The following is a 20,790-nucleotide window of genomic DNA, read 5'->3' as shown; positions in this document are numbered from 1 at the left end:
GTCTGTTTTTGTGCCAGTACCATACTGTCTTGATGATGACAGCTTTGTAATAGAGCTGGAAGTCCGGAATTGTGATGCCGCCAGCTTTGCTTTTCTTTTTCAAGATTCCTCCAGCTATTCGGGGTCTCTTCTGGTTCCATACAAATTTTAGGATTATTTGTTCCATTTCTTTGAAAAGAGTGGATGGTATTTTGATGGGGATTGCATTGAATGTGTAGATTGCTCTAGGTAGCATTGACATCTTCACAATGTGGGTTCTCCCAATCCATGAGCATGGAACGTTTTTCCATTTCTTTGTGTCTTCTTCAATTTCTTTCATGAGTATTTTATAGTTTTCTGAGTACAGATCCTTTGCCTCTTTGGTTAAATTTATTGCTAGGTATCTTATGGTTTTGGGTGCAATTGTGAATGGGATCGACTCCTTGATTTGTCTCTCTTCTGTCTTGTTGTTGGTGTATAGGAATGCCACTGATTTCTGTGCATTGATTTTATAGCCTGCTACTTGACTGAATTCCTGTATGAGTTCTAGCAGTTTTGGGGTGGAGTCTTTTGGGTTTTCCACATACAGTATCATATCATCTGCAAAGAGTGAGAGTTTGACTTCCTCTTTGCCGATTTGGATGCCTTTGATTTCTTTTTGTTGTCTGATTGCTGTGGCTAGGACTTCTAATACTATGTAGAATAGCAGTGGTGAGAGTGGACATCCCTGTCGCGTTCCTGACCTTAGGGGAAAAGCTCTCAACTTTTCCCCATTGAGAATGATATTCGCTGTAGGTTTTTCGTAGATGGCTTTTATGATATTGAGGTAGGTACCCTCTATCCCTATACTCTGAAGAGTTTTGATCAAGAAAGGATGCTGTACTTTGTCAAATGCTTTTTCTGCATCTATTGAGAGGATCATATGATTCTTGTTCTTTCTTTTGTTAATGTATTGTATCATGTTGATTGATTTGCGGATGTTGAACCAGCCTTGCAGCCCAGGGATACATCCCACTTGGTCGTGGTGAATAATCCTTTTAATGTACTGTTGGATCCTATTGGCTAGTGTTTTGGTGAGAATTTTTGCATCCATGTTCATCAAGGATATTGGTCTGTAATTCTCCTTTTTGATGGGGTCTTTGTCTGGTTTTGGGATCAAGGTAATGGTGGCCTCATAAAATGAGTTTGGAAGTTTTCCTTCCATTTCTATTTTTTGGAACAGTTTCAGGAGAATAGGTATTAATTCTTCTTTAAATGTCTGATAGAATTCCCCTGGGAAGCTATCTGGCCCTGGGCTTTTGTTTCTTGGGAGATTTTTGATGACTGCTTCAATTTCCTTAGTGGTTATAGGTCTGTTCAGGTTTTCTATTTCTTCCTGGTTCAGTTTTGGTAGTTGATACATCTCTAGGAATGCACCCATTTCTTCCAGGTTATCTAATTTGCTGGCATAGAGTTGCTCATAATATGTTCTTATAATTGTTTGTATTTCTTGGGTGTTGGTTGTGATCTCTCCTCTTTCATTCATGATTTTGTTGATTTGGGTCATTTCTCTTTTCTTTTGGAGCAGTCTGGCCAGGGGTTTATCAATCTTGTTAATTCTTTCAAAGAACCAGCTCCTAATTTCGTCGATCTGTTCTACTGTTCTTTTGGTTTCTATTTCATTGATTTCTGCTCTGATCTTTATTATTTCTCTTCTCCTGCTAGGGTTAGGCTTTATTTGCTGTTCTTTCTCCAGCTCCTTTAGGTGTAGGGTTAGATTGTGTATTTGAGACCTTTCTTGTTTCTTGAGAAAGGCTTGTATTGCTATATACTTTCCTCTCAGGACTGCCTTTGCTGCATCCCAAAGATTTTGGACAGTTGTGTTTTCATTTTCATTGGTTTCCATGAATTTTTTTAATTCTTCTTTAATTTCCTGGTTGACCCATTCATTCTTTAGTAGGATGCTCTTTAGCCTCCATGTATTTGTGTTCTTTCCGACTTTCCTCTTGTGATTGAGTTCTAGTTTCAAGGCATTGTGGTCTAAAAATATGCAGGGAATGATCCCAATCTTTTGGTACCGGTTGAGACCTGATTTGTGACCTAGGATGTGATCAATTCTGGAGAATGTTCCATGAGCACTAGAGAAGAATATGTATTCCGTTGCTTTGGGATGGAATGTTCTGAATATGTCTGTGAAGTCCATTTGGTCCAGTGTGTCATTTAAAGTCTTTATTTCCTTGTTGATCTTTTGCTTAGATGATCTGTGCATTTCAGTCAGGGGGGTGTTAAAGTCCCCCACTATTATTGTATTGTTGTCAGTGTGTTTCTTTGCTTTTGTTATTAATTGCCTTATATAATTGGCTGCTCCCATGTTCGGGGCATAGATATTTACAATTGTTAGATCTTCTTGGTGGATAGACCCTTTAAGTAGGATATAGTGTCCTTCCTCATCTCTTATTACAGTCTTTGTTTTAAAATCTAGTTTGTCTGATATAAGGATTGCCACCCCAGCTTTCTTTTGGTGTCCATTAGCATGGTAAATGGTTTTCCACCCCCTCACTTTCAATCTGGGGGTGTCTTTGGGTCTTAAATGAGTCTCTTGCAGACAGCATATGGATGGGTCTCGTTTTTAATCCAATCTGATAGCCTGTGTCTTTTGATTGGGGCATTGAGCCCATTTACATTCAGGGTAACTATCGAAAGGTATGAATTTAGTGCCATTGCATTGCCTGTAAGGTGACTGTTACTGTATGTTGTCTGTGTTCCTTTCTGATCTTTGCTGCTTTTAGGCTCTCTCTTTGCTTAGAGGACCCCTTTCAATATTTCTTGGAGGGCTGGTTTCGTGTTTGCAAATTCCTTGAGTTTTTGTTTGTCCTGGAAGCTTTTTATCTCTCCTTCTATTTTCAATGACAGCCTAGCTGGATATAGTATTCTTGACTGCATATTTTTCTCGTTTAGTGCTCTGAAGATATCTTGCCAGTCCTTTCTGGCCTGCGAGGTCTCTGTGGATAGGTCTGTTGCCAATCTAATATTTTAACATTGTAGGTTACATATCTCTTCTCCCGAGCTGCTTTCAGGATTTTCTCTTTGTCTCTGAGACTCGTAAGTTTTACTATTAGATGTCGGGGTGTTGACCTATTTTTATTGATTTTGAGAGGGGTTCTCTGTGCCTCCTGGATTTTGATGCCAGTTTCCTTCCTCACATTAGGGAAGTTCTCTGCTATTATTTGCTCCAATATACCTTCTGCCCCTCTCTCTCTTTCTTCTTCTTCTGGGATCCCAATTATTCTAATGTTGTTTTGTCTTATGGTATCACTTATCTCTCGAATTCTGCCCTCGTGATCCTGTAGTTGTTTCTCCCTTTTTTTCTCAGCCTCTTTACTTTCCATCATTTGGTCTTCTATATCACTGATTCTCTCTTCTGCCTCATTTATCCTAGCAGTTAGGGCCCCCATTTTTGATTGCACTTCATCAATAGCCTTTTTGATTTCGACTTGGTTCGATTTTAGTTCTTTTATTTCTCCAGAAAGGGTTTCTCTAGTAACTTCCACACTTTTTTCAAGCCCAGCTAGTATCTTTAAAGTCATGATTCTGAACTCTAGGTCCGACATCGTACTAATGTCCGTATTGAGTAGGTCCCTGGCTGACGGTACTACCTCTTGTTCTTTTTGCTGAGGTGATTTGATTTTTTTCGTCTTGTCATTTTGTCCAGAGGAGAATAGATGAATGAGAGAACAAAATGCTAACAGGTTTACAACGTCCCCAGCAAATATACTGTATAAAATCAGAAAAGACCTGAAACCAGGGGAAAAGAAAGGGAAAGAAAGAAAAAAGAAAGAGAAAAAAAAAAGATAAAAAGAAAAACAGAACAATACAAAAAAAGCGGAATGTGATCAAATATGATCAGGCTAGTGCATAGATCAGTGCCACAGACTAGATTTTGGGCGTATTTTGGTGTGTTAGAAAAAAGTGCCTCCTAAAATTTTAACGGAAGAAAGACATATATGTACAAAATAAGGGTTGATACAATGAAGGGATAGAAGATGACTGTAAAGATGAAAATTATAAAGGATTTTATAAAAGGACTTGATAAGATAAGAAGTTGTTTGAAAAAAGAAAGAAGATTTAAAAAGAAAAAAAAGGGAGAGAATGTGATCAGGGAGGAGACTAGAACAGAACCATACACTAGTGATTTAGGGTATATTTTTATCTGTTAGAAGAAACTCTATCTCAAAATTTTAAAGAGAGAACAACTTATATATATATGCCAAAAATAAGGGTAACTACTATGAAGGGATAAAATATGACTCTAAAAATGAAAAATAAAAAATGTTTGTTTTTTTTTTAAAAGAGATTGATAAGATGTTGGTTGAAAAAGGGAAAAAGAAAAATAAAAAAAAAACAGTTAACAAAAATTAACTTTGATGAACTAAAGAATCATGGTAAAAAAAAAAGCCATGAATTCTATGTGCAGTATTCCCCTAGCGCTGGAGTTCTCCCGTTCTCCTTGATCGGTAAACTTGGTCTTGGCTTGCTGGCTGTTCGTGCTGATCTTCTGGGGGAGGGGCCTGTTGCCGTGGTTTCCAATGTCTTTGCCGGAGGCTGAATTGCCCCGCCCTTGTCGGTCCGGGCTAAGCAAGGTGCTCGGGTTTGATCTCAGGAGCTTTTGTTCCCTGCAAGCTCTCGGTACAGCCTTGGAGGACCAGGGCAAAAATGGTGGCCTCCCAATCTCCACCCGGAGGAGCTGCGAAATCGGGGCCCTGCTCCTCAGTGTGCCCCCAGAGAAAAGCAGTCACTCCCTTGTCCCCCGTCTCCGGCCGCTTTCCATGCTCACCCGGCCTGTGACCGAGCGTTTGTATCTCTGGCACCCGACCCCGTGTGGAGTCTCCAAACCCAGCAGATCCCTGCGGTGCGTTCCCGCGCCGCTCCTCCCCGGGAAGGAAGGGGAGTCTCCCCGGATCTGCCACCTGTTGGTTCCCTGCTGCAGGAGCAGTGGCTCGACTGGGCCGCGGATCACAGTTTATGGCCACCCCGAGCTGAGAGCCCGTGCCTCAGCTCCGTCTCTGCAGCCGGCTTCCCCGCTCTGATACCTGGGAGCTCTGGCGCACTCAGACTCCCCCGGTCTTTCTGTCACCCCAAGGGTCCTGAGACCCCAGTGTCCCGTGAGGGTTCCATCCCCGCTTAGCCACTGGAGCGCCGTCCCTCAGCAGAGCCGACTTCTAAAAGGTCCGATTTTGTGCTCCGCGGCTCTAGCACTTGTCAGAAGCGGCCGGCGGAGGCCCCTCCCCTGCCATCTATCCTCCCGAATATCGCCTCGGATTCACTTCTCCGCACGTCCTACCTTCCAGAAAGTGGTCGCTTCTCTGTTCAGATAGTTGTTGCTATTCTCCTCTTTGATCTCCTGTTTGGTTCGTAGGTGTTCAGAATGGTTTGATCCCTATTCAGCTGAATTCCTGAGACCAGACCAAATCTAGGTCTCCTACTCCTCCGCCATCTTGCGACCACCCCCTCACTTTCAATCTGGGGGTGTCTTTGGGTCTAAAATGAGTCTCTTGCAGACAGCATATCGATGGGTCTTGTTTTTTAATCCAATCTGATAGCCTGTGTCTTTTGATTGGAGCATTTAGCCCATTTACATTCAGGGTAACTATTGAAAGATATGAATTTAGTGCCATTGTATTGCCTGTAAGGTGACTCTTACTGTATATTGTCTGTATTCCTTTCTGGTCTATGCTGCTTTTAGGCTCTTTCTTTGCTTACAGGACCCCTTTCAATATTTCTTGTAGGGCTGGGTTTGTGTTTGCAAATTCCTTTAGTTTTTGTTTGTCCTGGAAGATTATTATCTCTCCTCCTATTTTCAGTGACAGCCTAGCTGGATATAGTATTCTTGGCTGCATTTTTTTTCTCGTTTAGTGCTCTGAAGATATCACGCCAGTCCTTTCTGGCCTGCCAGGTCTCTGTGGATAGGTCTGTTGCCAATCTAATGTTTCTACCATTATAGGTTACATATCTCTTCTCCTGAGCTGCTTTCAGGATTTTCTCTTTGTTTCTGAGACTCGTAAGTTTTACTATTAGATGTCGGGGTGTTGACCTATTATTATTGATTTTGAGAGGGGTTCTCTGTGCCTCCTGGATTTTAATGCCAGTTTCCTTCCTCACATTAGGGAAGTTCTCTGCTATAATTTGCTCCAATATACCTTCTGCCCCTCTCTCTTTCTTCTTCTTCTGGGATCCCAATTATTCTAATGTTGTTTCGTCTTATGGTATCGCTTATCTCTCGAATTCTGCCCTCGTGATCCAGTAGTTGTTTCTCTCTTTTTTTCTCAGTCTCTTTATTTTCCATCATTTGGTCTTCTATATCGCTGATTCTCTCTTCTGCCTCATTTATCCTAGCAGTTAGTGCCCCCATTTTTTTATTGCATCTCATTAATAGCCTTTTTGATTTCGACTTGGTTAGATTTTAGTTCTTTTATTTCTCCAGAAAGGGTTTCTCTAATAACTTCCACACTTTTTTCAAGCCCAGCTAGTATCTTTAAAGTCACGATTCTGAACTCTAGGTCCGACATCGCAGTAATGTTCATATTGAGTAGGTCCCTGGCAGACGGTGCTACCTTTTGTTCTTTTTGTTGAGGTGATTTTTTTCGTCTTGTCATTTTGTCCAGAGGAGAATAGATGAATGAGAGAACAAAATGGTAACAGGTTAACAACGTCCCCAGAAAATATACTCTAATCAAATCAGAAAAGACCTGAAACCAGGGGAAAAGAAAGGGAAAGAAAGAAAAAAGAGAAAAAAAGAGAAAAAGAAAAAGATGAAAACAAACCAAAACAGAACAAAACAAAGAAAACCAGAGGATGATCAAATATGATCAGGCTAGTGCATAGATCAGTGCCACACACTAGATTTTGGGTGTATTTTGGTCTGTTAGAAGAAAGTGCCTCCTAAAATTTTAAAGAAAGAAAGACCTAGATATGTACAAAATAAGGGTTGATATGATGAAGGGATGGAATATGACTGTAAAGATGAAAATTATAAAAAATTTAAAAAAAGGAATTTATAAGGAGATGTTTGAAAAAAGAAAGAGGATTAAAAAAAAGTAAAGAAAGAAAAAGAAAGGGGAGAGATGTGATTAGGTAGGAGACTATAACAAAGCCATACACTAGAGATTTAGGGTATATTTTGATATGTTAGAAGAAACTATCTCAAAATTTTAAAGAGAACAACTTATGTATATATATATGCCAAAAATAAGGGTAACTACGATGAAGGGATAGAATGACTCTAAAAATGAAAAAGAAAAATGTTTTTTTAAAAAAACAGATTGATAAGATGTTGGTCGATAATGGGAAAAAGAAAAATTTTTTAAAAAGTTAAAAAAATTTAACTTTGAAAGACTAATGTATCATGGTAAAAAAGCCATGAATTCTATGTGCAGTATTCCCCTAGCGCTGGAGTTCTGCCATTCTCATTGATTGGTAAACTTGGTCTTGGCTGGCTGTTCGTGTTGATCTTCTGGGGGAGGGGCCTGTTGCCGTGGTTCCCAAACGTCTTTGCCGGAGGCAGAAGTGCCCCGCCCTTGCCGGTCCGGGCTAAGCAATCTGCTCGGGTTTGATCTCGGGAGCTTTTGTTCCCTGCAAGCTTTCGGTATAGCTTTGGAGGATGAGAGTGAAAATGGCGGCCTCTAATCTCCACCCCGGAGGAGCCGAGAACTCGGGGCCCCGCTCCTCAGTGTGCCCCCAGAGAAAAGCAGTTAGTCACTCCCGCCTCCCTGGTCTTTGGCCACACTCTGTGCCCACCCGGCCTGTGACCAAGTGTTTCTATCTCTGGCACCTGACTCTGTGTGGAGTCTCCAAACCCAGCAGATCCCTGCAGTGCGCTCCCGCGCCGCTCCTCCCTGGGGACGAAGGGGAGTCTCCCCAATCTGCCGCTTGTTGGGTCCCTCCTGGGGGAGCAGTGGCCCAACTGGTCCGCCGATCACAGTTTATGGTAACCCCGAAGTGAGAGCCCACACCTCGGTTCCGTCTCTGCAGCCCACTTCCCCGCTCCGATACGTAGGAGCTCTGCTGCACTCAGGCACCCCCAGTCTTTCTGTGACCCTGAGGGTCCTGAGACCACACTGTCCCGCGAGGGTTCCACCCCCAGCTTAGCCACTGGAGCGACGTCCCTCACCGGAGCCGACTTCTAAAAGTTCCAATTTTGTGCTCCCCGGCTCTATCACTTTCCAGAAGCGGCCGACGGAGGCCCCTTCCCCCGCCGTCTATCCTCCCAAATATCATCTCGGATTCACTTCTCCGCATGTCCTACCTTCCAGAAAGTGATCGCTTTTCTGTTCAGAGAATTGTTGCTGTTCTTTTCTTCGATCTCCTGTTGAGTTCGTAGGTGTTCAGAATGGTTTGATCCCTATCCAGCTAAATTCCTGAGACCAGATGAAATCCAGGTCTCCTACTCCTGTGAATCATAATTTTAATATTCCATTAGAAAATCACTCTTTGATTTGTGAGATGTTAAACTCAGGAAATTGTGCATTTTGGAATTGCTTAAATCCATTATTTGATTAAATATAATCAGAGAAAATACTCCAGTTAGAAGACAGAGATCATTAGGCTAGATTAAAAAGTGTATCTCCATACACTAATCAAAAGAAAATGTGATGTAGTGAGTGCTGAGTATTATATAAGATTGATGAATTGCTGAACTCTACCTCTGAACCTAATAATATACTATAGGTTAATTGAATTTAAGTTAAAAAAAAAAAACAAAAATAAGAATGTTAAGCTGAAAAAATAGAGCTTAATTTGAAATTCAAAAAAAAGAAAACTATTTAGCTATATTACTATCAAATAGAGTAGACCTTAAGGTAAAGTGCATAATGGTGACTCAAATGTATAAAAGAGTAAATCTACCAAAAGCTAGAAAATCTTAAATTTGTGTACATTTAGCAACATAGCCTCAAAATTCTCAATAAAATTGACAGAATTATAAGGAAAACATAAATCCAAAATCATACGGCAAGATTTTTACTTTCTAGTAATGATAATTTAAGCAGACAAAATTATTAAGAATATAAATATTGGAGGGGCACCTAGGTGGCTCAGTTGGTTGTGTCTGACTCTTGATCTCAGCTTAGGTTTTGATCTCAGGGTCATGAGTTAAAGCCCCACATTGGGTTCCATGCCCACTTAAAAAAATATAAAAATTGTATAATTATGAAAAGTGAATGGCTAGTTTATACTTCCATACTTCCATAGGTTAATGATGGTTTATAAATTGTATTTGTTCTTTTTCTTATGTTCACATTTTTTATAAGCTCAGATTTTTTGCTGTTTTTCATTACTGTTTTAAAAATTGAAATTTGATTCATGTATCATAAAATTCACACCTTTAAAGTGTACAATTTTTAGTATATTGACAAGGTTGTACAACTATCATTATTGTCTAATTTTAGAACATTTTTATTACCCCAAAAAGGAAAGCCATGCCCATTAGCAGTCATTTCTCCCTCTCCCCCCGCCCACCAGTAGTCCTAAACAACCATTAATCTACTTTCTTTTTCTATGGATTTGTTTATTCTGGACATTAGATATAAATAGAATCATAATATGCATCTTTGCATCTGGTTATATTTGTTTTTAATCAGTTATGTTGTATTTGATTTGAAAGCAAGTAAGTTTCTCCTCGAACTCTCAGTCTTTAGTCCTCTAAAATTATCAAAAATTGAAACTGCTTTTGGTTTTGTAATGGCAGCCCACAAGTCATTATCTCCTGCCTGCAAAAGTAAAAATAAATCCAGCTTGAATGAAATACAAGTCTGGCAATCTCTAAACCTGAAATCAAGGAGGAACTTTCTCCTCCAGTAGCAAGGGTGTAAGTTTGATCAGAGGGCACCTGGTATCCAAAGAGTGAAATGTTTCTGGCTTTACCTCATTTTTATTGTTTGGAGATAGAAAGTTTCTTTGGTAGTTAATTTTTGTATTCTCTGTATCCCAGCGCCCAGATCTTCTACTTGCTCTACTGATATAATTTTAAACTGGCTGAATACACAGTATTTAGTTTAAAAGACTTATAAACCATATAACTTAATCATTTCATACAATTGGTGTGAGTGCAAGCAATTTATTAGCATTTCTTTTTTTTAAGATTTTATTTGAGAGAGAGTGCTCTTGAGACAGTGCAAGAGAGCAGGAGGGGTGGGTGGGGAGTGGAAGGGGCAGAGAGAGAGGGACAAGCAGGCTCCCCTCTGAGCAGGGAGCCTGACTCTGGTCTCCATCCCAGGACCCTGAGATCATGACCTGAGCCGGGGGCAGATGCTTACCCGACTGAACCACCCAGGTGCCCCATCATTTCCGATGATGTAACAGAAAAAGATCTTTATAACAAAAAGAAAAAACCTGGTAATAGAATTTAAGAGCTTAAAGAATACCGAGGCCTAGTTAAATTCCCCTTAAAAAAAATCCATTATTTTTAAAAATAAGGAAATAAGCGGGGAAGTTAATTGACCTATGATCTCATAGCAAGTGAGTGATGCAGCTGGAATTAGAATATAGACCTAAATTTAATTTTGCCTTACTCTTCTTAGATGTAACACCCATTTCTCTGTTCCTTGAGGATCTAAATTTACTCTTCAGATAAGCATTCTCTTTGTCTCTCTTTGCACAGGAGGTTCATGAGTAATAGAGCAAAGGGAGGCAGTCTGTTTCCAAATGTTAGCAAGCTTTAGAATCACCTACAGGGCTTGTTAAAACAGATTATGCCCCTCCCTCCCCGAGTCTCCAATTTAGAAGTCTGGAGGAAGCCTTGATAGTTTGCATTTCTAACTAACTCCCAGCTGATGGTGCTGCTGCTGGCCCAGGGATCACACTTTGAGAACTACTGCTTAAAAACAGTCCTAGGCTTGGGAGTCAGTCATTCCCAGGCCCAAACTTTTGGCCATGTGACTTACTCCTGTTTGACCCAGATCAGATTTTTTGTTTTGTTTTGTTTTTAAAGATTTTATTTATTTATTTGACAGAGAGAGACACAGCGAGAGAGGGAACACAAGAGTGGGAGAGGGAGAGGGAGAAGCAGCCTTCCCGCCTAGCAGGGAGCCTGATCCAGGGCTCCATCCCAGGACGCCGGGATCATGACCTGAGCCGAAGGCAGACGCTTAACGACTGAGCCACTCAGGCGCCCCCCAGATCAGGTTTTTTAACTGACATGTCTCAGTTTCCTGTACTTTAAAATGGCAATAATAGTATTTATTTCACAGAGTCATTGTAAGAATTAATTACTTAATATAAAAAAAATTAGCATACTGCTTGGTACATAGTAAACACTCCAACTGATGGTTTCTATTGTTATTTATAATAAGTCTTTGCATGTATTTATTAGCTATATCTTTACCTTTTTAAAAAAGGTCCCAATTAAAAGTTAATGAGCCATAAATTCAGTTAAAGCTTTAGAGTAGATACCCAGAGACAATTTTTGTTCCTTAGTCATTTCGAGATGCTGAGATGTGTGTGTGCACACACATACACACATTCATATGTACAAACCTATTCCTTGCTTGACTTTCCTTCTCATTTATGGGAAACCTAGCAGGACAGTGTGAGAAGAAGAGACAAATTGCAAAAGGGATTTTTTTTGCATTCTGCATTTTTTGCATACTGCGTTCATACCACTTCCAAGATTCAATTTAACGATAATTTACTTTTACTAATCTCAGGCTTCTATTATATAATGGAGTAAAGATGGACACTATTTTAAAAAAAAGAGCATATTTCAAAATATGTGACAGCTGCCAATTGTGGAGACAGAACTGCTTATTAATTGCCCTGTGTGTGTGTGTGTGTGTGTGTGTGTGTGTGTGTGTGTGTGTGTTATGTGGTAGAAGGAGAGAATAGGGTAGTGGAGGTACTGTGGGTGGAGGGGAGGAGTCTCTGTGAAAGATTCTTCTAAAGTCTGGGTCAACCATATCCAGGGCTAGTCACAGTTCCTGAGGAGGTCTGCAAAATGAAGTTATAGAGGTATATCATCAGCTGACTTTCTGCATGCACATTTATAGAAAGACTATTCAAATAATGTTAGCACTTATTTTCCAACTACAAGTGTACCATGTTAGGAACCATGGAGACTCATTTAAACTTCAGAAATTGTGTAGAAAACATCAAAGTTGACTTGAGCAGTTAAGTCATAATTTGGGCTTTTGGGCCATGATTGCACTTGAAACTATTAATTATCCTTTTTAATGGTCATTTGGTCAGCCTGTTTGCAGGGACCCACAGGATTTGCAAAGGTAACAAAAGTTTCAATTTAGAGTTTTTTTAAAAAAACAACTAACTCAATGATACCTAATTTTTTAAAAAAGGTAAAGATATAACTAATAAATACATGCAAAGATGCCTCACATTATTAGCCAATGAATGCAAATCAAAATCAAAATGAGACACCATTTCACACCTAGTAGGTTGGCTATAATAAAAAAGACAATAACACATGTTGCTGAGGGTGTGGAGAGATTGGAAGCCTCATCTATTGCTGGGGGGAATGTAAAACGGTGCTATGGAAAATAGTGTGGCAGTTCCTCAAAAACTTAAACATGGAGTCACCAAATTGACCCAGCAATTCCACTCCTTGGTATGTAACTGAAAGAATTGAAAACATGGTAACACAATAACTTGAACACAAATGTTCATAGTAGCATTATTCAAACTAGCCAAAAAAGTAGAAACAACGCAAATGTCCAACAGCTGATGAATTGATAAACAAATTGTGGTGTATACAAAAGCTATACAAAAGAATGAAGTACTGATTCATGTCTCATGAAAAAAGCCAGATGCAAAAGGCTACATGTTATATGATTCCATATATGTGAAATGTCCACAATAGGCAAATCTATACAGACTGAAAGTGGATTAGTTGTGAGAATGAGGGAATGGGGAGGACTGTTAATGGGTACAGGGTTCTTTTTGGAGTGATGAAAATGTTCTAAAAAATTAGATAGTGGTGGGGCGCCTGGGTGGCTCAGTCGTTGGGCGTCTGCCTTTGGCTCTGGTCGTGATCCCAGGGTCCTGGGATCGAGCCCCGCATCGGGCTCCCTGCTCTGCGGGAAGCCTGCTGCTCCCTCTCCCACTCCCCCTCCTTGTGTGCCCTCTCTCACTGTGTCTCTCTGTCAAATAAATAAAAATAAAATCTTAAAAAAAAAGGCAGAAAATATTGTTATAAGAAAAATTAGATAGTGGTGATAATTGCACAGCCTTGTGAATATACTATTATCCTTTGAATTGTACAATTTCAGAGAGTAAGTTTTGTGGTATGTAAATTATCTTTCAAAAAACGAAAATCAAAAATAAAAGATACACCTGTAATGGGCATGAAGCATGAATGAGGAATAAACTTTGGTTGTCATAAAAAAATAATTGTGGGAAGAGGAGAAAAATAATTTCTGTGGAGAAACAAATCATCCTTCTATTAAAGATTCATAATGCATAGTAGCCCATCACATGTTCTGAAAGGCTTGCAATGATGAAAACTTTATTTAGCTTCATTGACCCATCATCTCCCAAACATTTCATCCTGAAAAACATTTACTCACAGTGATCATGTTAAAGTATCCTAGAGGAGGATGAATCTTGGGCTTGAGCATATGTATGTAGGAATTACCTGGAAAGCTTCCTTCCTTCCTTCCAATTTTTTAAATTTAAATTCAATTAACTAACATGTAATGTATTATTGGTTTCAGAGGTAGAGGTCAGTGATTCGTCAGTCTTATATAACACCCAGTGCTCATTACATCACATGCCCTCCTTAATGTCCAGCACCCAGTTACCCCATCCCTCCACGCCCCTCCCCTCCAGCAACCCATAGTGTGTTTACCTGGAAAGTTTCTTAAAACAGATTCTGGACCTCACCCCAGAGATTCTGATTTCCGAGGTCTTGGGTGCAGCCTGAGAATCAAGCTCCCAGGTGATTTGATCCTTCAGGTTTCAGAACTAAACTTTGAGTAGCATCTTTACAGAACAGACAAACCCGTACCTTAACTGGGTGAATTTTATGGCATGTGAGTTATATCTCAAAAGAGATGCTAAAAAATTTGATATATTAGAAATAGCACTAAAATGTGAGTTCTAGCGATTTTGTAATGCAAGACCATGCTCTGTGAGTGAATTGTTTTAATTAAAATTTTCTTCGTCTGTAAAACAAGTCACTGCCCTATCTACTACCTAGGTTTGTGACAAAAATGAGGCAGTATACTCTTTTCCAAATTGTGCTCTATGGATAAAAACGTGACTTAAGAAAAGAAAAAAGTCCATAGTCAGCTAAGTTTGGGAGATTCTGAGTTAAATAATGCATATTCCACACTGCTGGTCAGACCAATATTCTTGACTTGGACCCTAACATGAGTCTGTATGTATAAAATCAATTAAATATGAGATTTTTACTCATTCTAATTCTTGTAGTAGATCCTCCAGAGCTACTAAAGATCCGTATGGAGTGGAATAAACAAAATCTGAATAATATTGTGGAAATAACAATACTTGCTCCTCTTTTGTTTCAAGCTTGATATTTTATTGACCTATTTATTTGAAAAATTATTGACCAAAAAGAATTTTAGCAAACGACTACTGGCTATGATAAAATGGTGTTTATAAGGCTAAGAGAATATTTTATCTAGTTGTCTCTTTTAATCAACTTATATTTATGGAGCAACTTATATTCAAAATTAGGTTGAAGCTAAATTAAATGTATCCAGCAAAAAATTTGCCTTCCTAGTATTTTAATTGAAAAAATATAGTTTTTCCTTACTTCTCCTTTTCTAAAATTTGGGCTATTAATTTTTTAAGATTTTGAGACCCTTATTATCATTTTTATTTGAAGCTTTTATAATTAAATGTTTTCTTATACTATAAGCTGTTTAAATTTTAAAATTTGTTTCCTTTTCTTTTTAGTTTTAGTTGAAAATCATTTCTCCCCTGATTTTCTTTAGTGATCTGTTTTAAGCATTATTTTGATAAGCTATAGTCTATTTTAAACCTCTTTTTAGAACTATTTTGTTGTAATAAATTTCTTGAAATTGGATTTATAATTAACATGGCATTGGGAATGCATGTATATATAGTTTGAAGACATCTTTTCAGGACCTTACCGTAATTATACCTTTATTTCAGATGAGGTGGAGGACCGTCTTACTACAATGTTGTTTTCTCTTGGTTTCCTGCCTACTTACTGCTCTTAAAGCTGTGCCTATAGACATAGACAAGACAAAAGTAAAAAATACTCAACCTGTGGACAGCGCAAAGATAGAACCACCAGTAAGTGAAATGATAAAGATAACCTTGTGGGAAGAATTTTAACCAAATGTTGCTAATATTTATTACTTATAAAATTGTATATTTAGGAACTATTTTGGAAATAGCAGTAAAAGAATATTGGATAAACATATGTTGTTTAATATTAGACAGTGTTTATTTAATGTAGTTCATATATTAAATAATGCACAGGAGAATTAATCATAATACATTTCCAATGGAGAGCTCACTAGCCAAGAAAACATTTGTATTGTATTCAAAGGAGATACAGCAATGAGGAGAGACAGGTGATGGTGGAACAAAATCAACAACTAATATTATTGGTTAAGTCCTCATTGTCTAAGCCATATAGAATATGTACCTTTATGTAACAATAAAACATTATATTGGTTCTGATATAAAATTCTTCATTTGAGAAATACAGCTTTTTAACTTTGTCCCAGCTATCAGAGTAGATACGTCTCAGTGCCATTTTGCTAGTCTATTTTTTTTTAATTAAAAAAATTTTTTTTTAGGATTGAGATCTTTAGATGCAGGGAAGGAAAAACTTTCAGAAACATTATTGTTTGTTTCTTAATTTGAAGGATACTGGACTTTATTATGACGAATATCTTAAGCAAGTGATTGATGTGCTGGAAACAGATAATCATTTCAGAGAAAAGCTCCAGAAAGCAGACATAGAGGAAATAAAGGTAAATGTAATTAAATAACTATTTAACAAATGTTAGAACATCCCAGACACTGAGTTAAGTACTGGGAATACAAAGATGAGACTCTTTCCAAGCTCTTATTTATTCTGAATAAATAATATCTAGAAAAAATTTTATTAGAATGAATATATGATGGGGGTATAATATATTTTGGAGATGCCTAGCATGGACACATAGTTCAGCAGTGGGGAAAGATGGAAAGTCATTTTTCCTGATAGAGGTAAGAGTGTCATGCCAATAATTTCCCTGAATTATCTTGAGAGTAATCTTAGGTTTCCTTTGAGGAATTAATTTGATCTATGGAACTAATTTCCTGGGCTGAATAATATTTAATGTAGAACTTTCAGTGTCTCTTATCTACTTAAGTTAGGATTAAGAACATTATTTGTGGCAGGATGCCTGGGTGGCTCAGTGGTTAAATGTCCAACTCTTGGTTTTGGCTCAAGTCAAGATCTCAGGGTCATGAAATTGAGCCATGCTTTGGGCTCCACAGTCAGTGTGGAGTCTGCTTGAGATTCTCTCTCCCTCTCTCTGCCCTTTCCCTGTTCTCTCTCTCTCTTTCTCTCAAATGAATAAATAAATCTTTTTTTAAAAAAGAACATTGTTTGTGGGTAACCGAAAAGGTAGATAATAGGAAGTACAATAGAGAGATAATCCTGGTTTGGTATGGGAATACTTTTATAACTGTCTGCCTTTCACAGTCAATCCTATTCCCTATTGGGGCAGGGGGAGACAAAATGTAATAAGTTAAACAGTTATTCAATGAAAAAGATATAAGAATTAAAATAGACACTAAAGGGGCGCCTGGGTGGCTCAGTCGTTAAAGCGTCTGCCTTCGGCTCAGGTCATGATCCCAGGGTCCTGGGATCGAGCCCCGCATCTGGCTCCCTGCTCCGCGGGGAAGCCTGCTCTTCCCTCTCCCACTCCCCTGCTTGTGTTCCCTCTCTTGCTGTGTCTCTCTCTGTCAAAGGAGTGAATAAAATCTTAAAAAAAAAAAAAAAAGACACTAAAACTCAAGCCAACGGAATCATCATATAAATAGCTCCGCAAAGACTCTTATCAATAAAACTGGGAGAAAAAATTTAAAATTTGTCCTTTCCTTTTCAGCCAAGTATTTTGATCAGGTTTTTTTTTTAAAGATTTTATTTATTTATTTTGACAGAGAGAGAGGGAGAGAGCACAAGCAGGGGGAGCGGCAGGCAGAGGGAGAGGGAGGGGAGAAATAGGCTCCCACCTGAGCAGGGAGCCTGATGTGGGGCTCCATCCTAGGTCCCTGGGATCATAACCTGAGCAGAAGCGTCTGAAGGCAGATGCTTAACAGACTGAGCCACCCAGGTGCCCCTCAGCCAAGTATTTTGAAAGGGGAATCATACTGCATTTCTTCACTTCCCAAATATTGCTGACCGGAAAGATTATGGCTTTGTCCATATCATGCCACTGAATATACTTTCATGAAGGATGTCAGTGACTTCTTAATTGCCAAATCCAGTGAATACTATTTATTTCTGTTCTTACTGGACTCCTTTTTATTATCTCAGTGGTTCTCAGATTTTAGGACTTGTTGAAACACAGATTCCTGTGCCCCACCTATAGACTTTCTGATTCAGTAAGTCAGAACTTGCATTTCTAACGTTCCCAGTTGGTGCTAATGCTTCTACTTGGGGACCACACTTTGAGAACCATTGTTGTATGTAATAATGATGACTACCCTCTCCTTGAGTATATCACTCTTTTTGCTTCTATAATAGCAAATTCTCCTAGTTCGCCTTCTTACCTCTGAATATTCTTTCTTGGTCTCCTTTGTAGGGGGTTTCTTTTCTTTACCTTCCTCAGTGGGCCCCGTTGACTCAGTCCTAAAAAGTCTGTCTGCCTGATTGCTAGTTAGATTTGCAGTTTGTGATTGCAAATGCATTTATAAACAAGAGAAAGTAAGCTACTAGCTATTTTGTTTCTTAAATTTTGGAACATGTATCTAAGTACTCATCTAAGAGAAAAGTAATCAAAGGAGACAGCCTAAAAAAGATGAATTTTGAAAAGTTAATATGTAACTATTAAAACTTAAGGTGGCCAAGTTATTTTTTAAAATTACTTTATTGAAATGTAATTCACATACCTTAAAACTTGCCCCTTTAAAGCATATAATTCAGTAGTATATCTACATGTAACCATCATCACTATCTACTTTTTTTTTTTAAAGATTTTATTTATTTACGTGACAGAGACACAGCGAGAAAGGGAACACAAGTAGGGGGAGTGGGAGAGGGAGAAGCAGGCTTCCCGCAGAGCAGGGAGCCCGATGTGGGTCCCGATCCCAGGACCCTGAGATCATGACCCGAGCCTAAGGCAGTCTCTTAACCAACTGAGCCGCCCAGGCACCCCCCTTTTTTTTTTTCAAGATTTTATTTATCACTGTCTACTTTTAAACGATATCATTTCCTCCCAAAAGAAACCCTGTACCCATTAAGCCATCACTCCCCCCCCCTTCTTATCCCTTGGCAATCACTGATCTACTTTCTATCTCTATGGATTTGCCTATTTTGGACATTCTACATAAATGGAATTATACAATATGTGGCCTTTTGTGTCTGGTTTCTTTGAGCATAATGTTTTTCAAGGTTCATTGTATTGTAGCTTATATTAGTACATTCATTTCTTTTTATGGCTGAACAATATCCCACTTTATGGATATTCCATATTTTGGTTACCAGCTCATCAGTTGATGGACATTTGGTTATTTCCACTTTTTATACTAGTATGAATAATGCTGCTATGAAAATTCAGGTACAAGTTTTTATGTGAACGTATGTTTCAATTCTTTAGGTATATACCTAAGAATGGAATTGCTGGGTCATATGGTAATTCTGTGTTTAACTTTTTGAGGAACTGCCAAATTGTTTTTCAAAGTGGCTGTACCATTTTACAATTCAAGTTACTTTTTGAGTTTCTTCTTTGTGCTTTGATTATGCTTTCAATTATATGGTTTTTATTTTCTTCAAATTTTTCTTTAAATTCCAGTTAACATGCAGTGTAATATTAGTTTCAGGTATAGAATTTTGTGATTCATCACTTACATACAACACCCAGTGCTCATCACAATAAGTGCCCTCCTTAATACCCATCACCTGTTTAACCCATCCCCCCTGCCCACCTCCCCTCCAGTAACCCTCAGTGTGTTTTCTAGAGTTAAGAGTCTGTTTTTGGTTTGCTTCTCCCCCTCCCCCCCCCGTATTTATCTGTTTTGTTTCTTAAATTCCACATATGAGTGAAATCTTGTGGTATTTGTCTTTGACTGACTGACTAATTTTGCTTAGTATAATACTCTCCAGCTCCATCCATGTCATTGCAAATGGCAAGAGTTCATTCTTTTTTATGGCTGACTGATATGCCATTGTATATGTATACGTATCTTCTTCATCCATTGATCACTTGATGGACATTTGGACTCTTTCCATAATATATGTTTTTTACACATCTTGATTTTAGAGTTATAAACTGAGTATCTTCTGAAAGAAATGCTTTTTGTAATGCCAAATTTATCTAAATTAGTCTAAAGTATTTATCATACTTCATCATAACCCTAATTTTAATATATTGTGTCTGGTCTAAAAATGGAATGTAATAAATAAAACTAGCTTGTTAATTTTAACAGAGTGGGAGGCTAAGCAAAGAACTGGATTTAGTAAGTCACCACGTGAGGACAAAACTTGATGAACTGAAAAGGCAAGAAGTGGCAAGGTTAAGAATGCTAATTAAAGCTAAGTTGGATTCCCTTCAAGGTAAGTGCTAAAAAAAAGTAGGAAAGTTTCAGTATTTGGTTGTTGAGGTCAGTTTATATTGGCACATACCATGCTCTTCTAGTCAAAATTTAATGTTAGCATTGATTTGCATTCTCTTAATTTTTAATTTTTAAAATAGGTAATCACATCATTCAAAAATCAAAATGATTAGCCTTAAATTATTATATCAATGAAAAGTAATGAATTAAGCCACTGATTTAAAGGAGGAAGAATGGGGCGCCTGGGTGGCTCAGTGGGTTAGGCGTCTGCCTTTGGCTCAGGTCGTGATCCCAGGGTCCTGGGATCGAGCCCCACATCGGGCTCCCTGCTTGACGGGGAGCCTGCTTCTTCCTCTCCCACCCCTGCTGCTTGTGTTCCTTCTCTCTCTGTCAAATAAATAAATAAAATCTTTAAAAAAAAATAAGGGAGGAAGAATAACATCAAAGCAAACCAAGAGAGAGAAAATCTAATTATAACAATTTCCATAGATGAAACAGAAAATCGTCAGAGAGCTTGCTCTAAAAAAACCATACTATGCCCAGAGAGTGTCAAAAGGAATTCTATTAAACTGTTAAAGAACAGATTGTCAGGACACCTGGGTGGCTCAGTTGGTTAAGTGTCCAACTCTTGGTTTCAGCTCAGGTCATGATCTCAGGGTCGTGAGATCGAGCCCCGTGTTGGGTTCCACACTCAGTGGGGAGTCTGCTTGGGATTCTCTTCCTTCCCTGTCCCTCTGCCCTCTCTCCTTCTCAAGTAAAAATAAATACATCTTTTTTTTTTTTAAAAAAGAACAGATTGTCAGTGCTATTTAAACTATTCCAGAGCATAAAAAAAGAAGGAAAGCTTTCATACTCTTAATATGTATTGATGCCAAAACCAAAATTATTTTATGTCAAAAGTACACCATATAATAGCAAGTGCATTTATTTTAGGAATGCAAGATTGACTTAATATTAGGAAATCTAATACTATAAATCATCATATGAATAGTAATAGAAAAAATTTTGGTGTGACAAAAATCAAGAAGTCAAAGGACAAAGGATAAATTAGAATAAATCTTTGAA

The 20,790-nt window shown here is 38.4% G+C and overlaps 1 protein-coding gene across 5 annotated transcripts in view; it reads left to right on the top strand.

The window, feature by feature from the left end:
• Positions 1 to 20,790, top strand: part of NUCB2 (nucleobindin 2) — a 71,510-nt gene that overhangs the window by 26,263 nt on the left and 24,457 nt on the right. For all 5 annotated transcript variants that reach the window (XM_073882867.1, XM_025894341.2, XM_073882866.1 and 2 more), the window contains 3 exons: positions 15,100 to 15,243; positions 15,825 to 15,932; positions 19,600 to 19,726. In XM_073882867.1, coding sequence (XP_073738968.1) covers positions 15,100 to 15,243; positions 15,825 to 15,932; positions 19,600 to 19,726 — 379 coding nt within the window. The remainder of the gene's footprint in view (positions 1 to 15,099; positions 15,244 to 15,824; positions 15,933 to 19,599; positions 19,727 to 20,790) is intronic.

The sequence above is a fragment of the Callorhinus ursinus genome, unplaced genomic scaffold (genome assembly GCF_003265705.2).
Source record: "Callorhinus ursinus isolate GAN/ISIS: 27379988/994484 unplaced genomic scaffold, GSC_fseal_2.0 scaffold49, whole genome shotgun sequence".
NCBI lineage: Eukaryota > Metazoa > Chordata > Mammalia > Carnivora > Otariidae > Callorhinus > Callorhinus ursinus.
The sequence above is the reverse complement of the archived record's forward strand: the minus strand, read 5'-3'. Positions and strand labels throughout refer to the sequence as shown.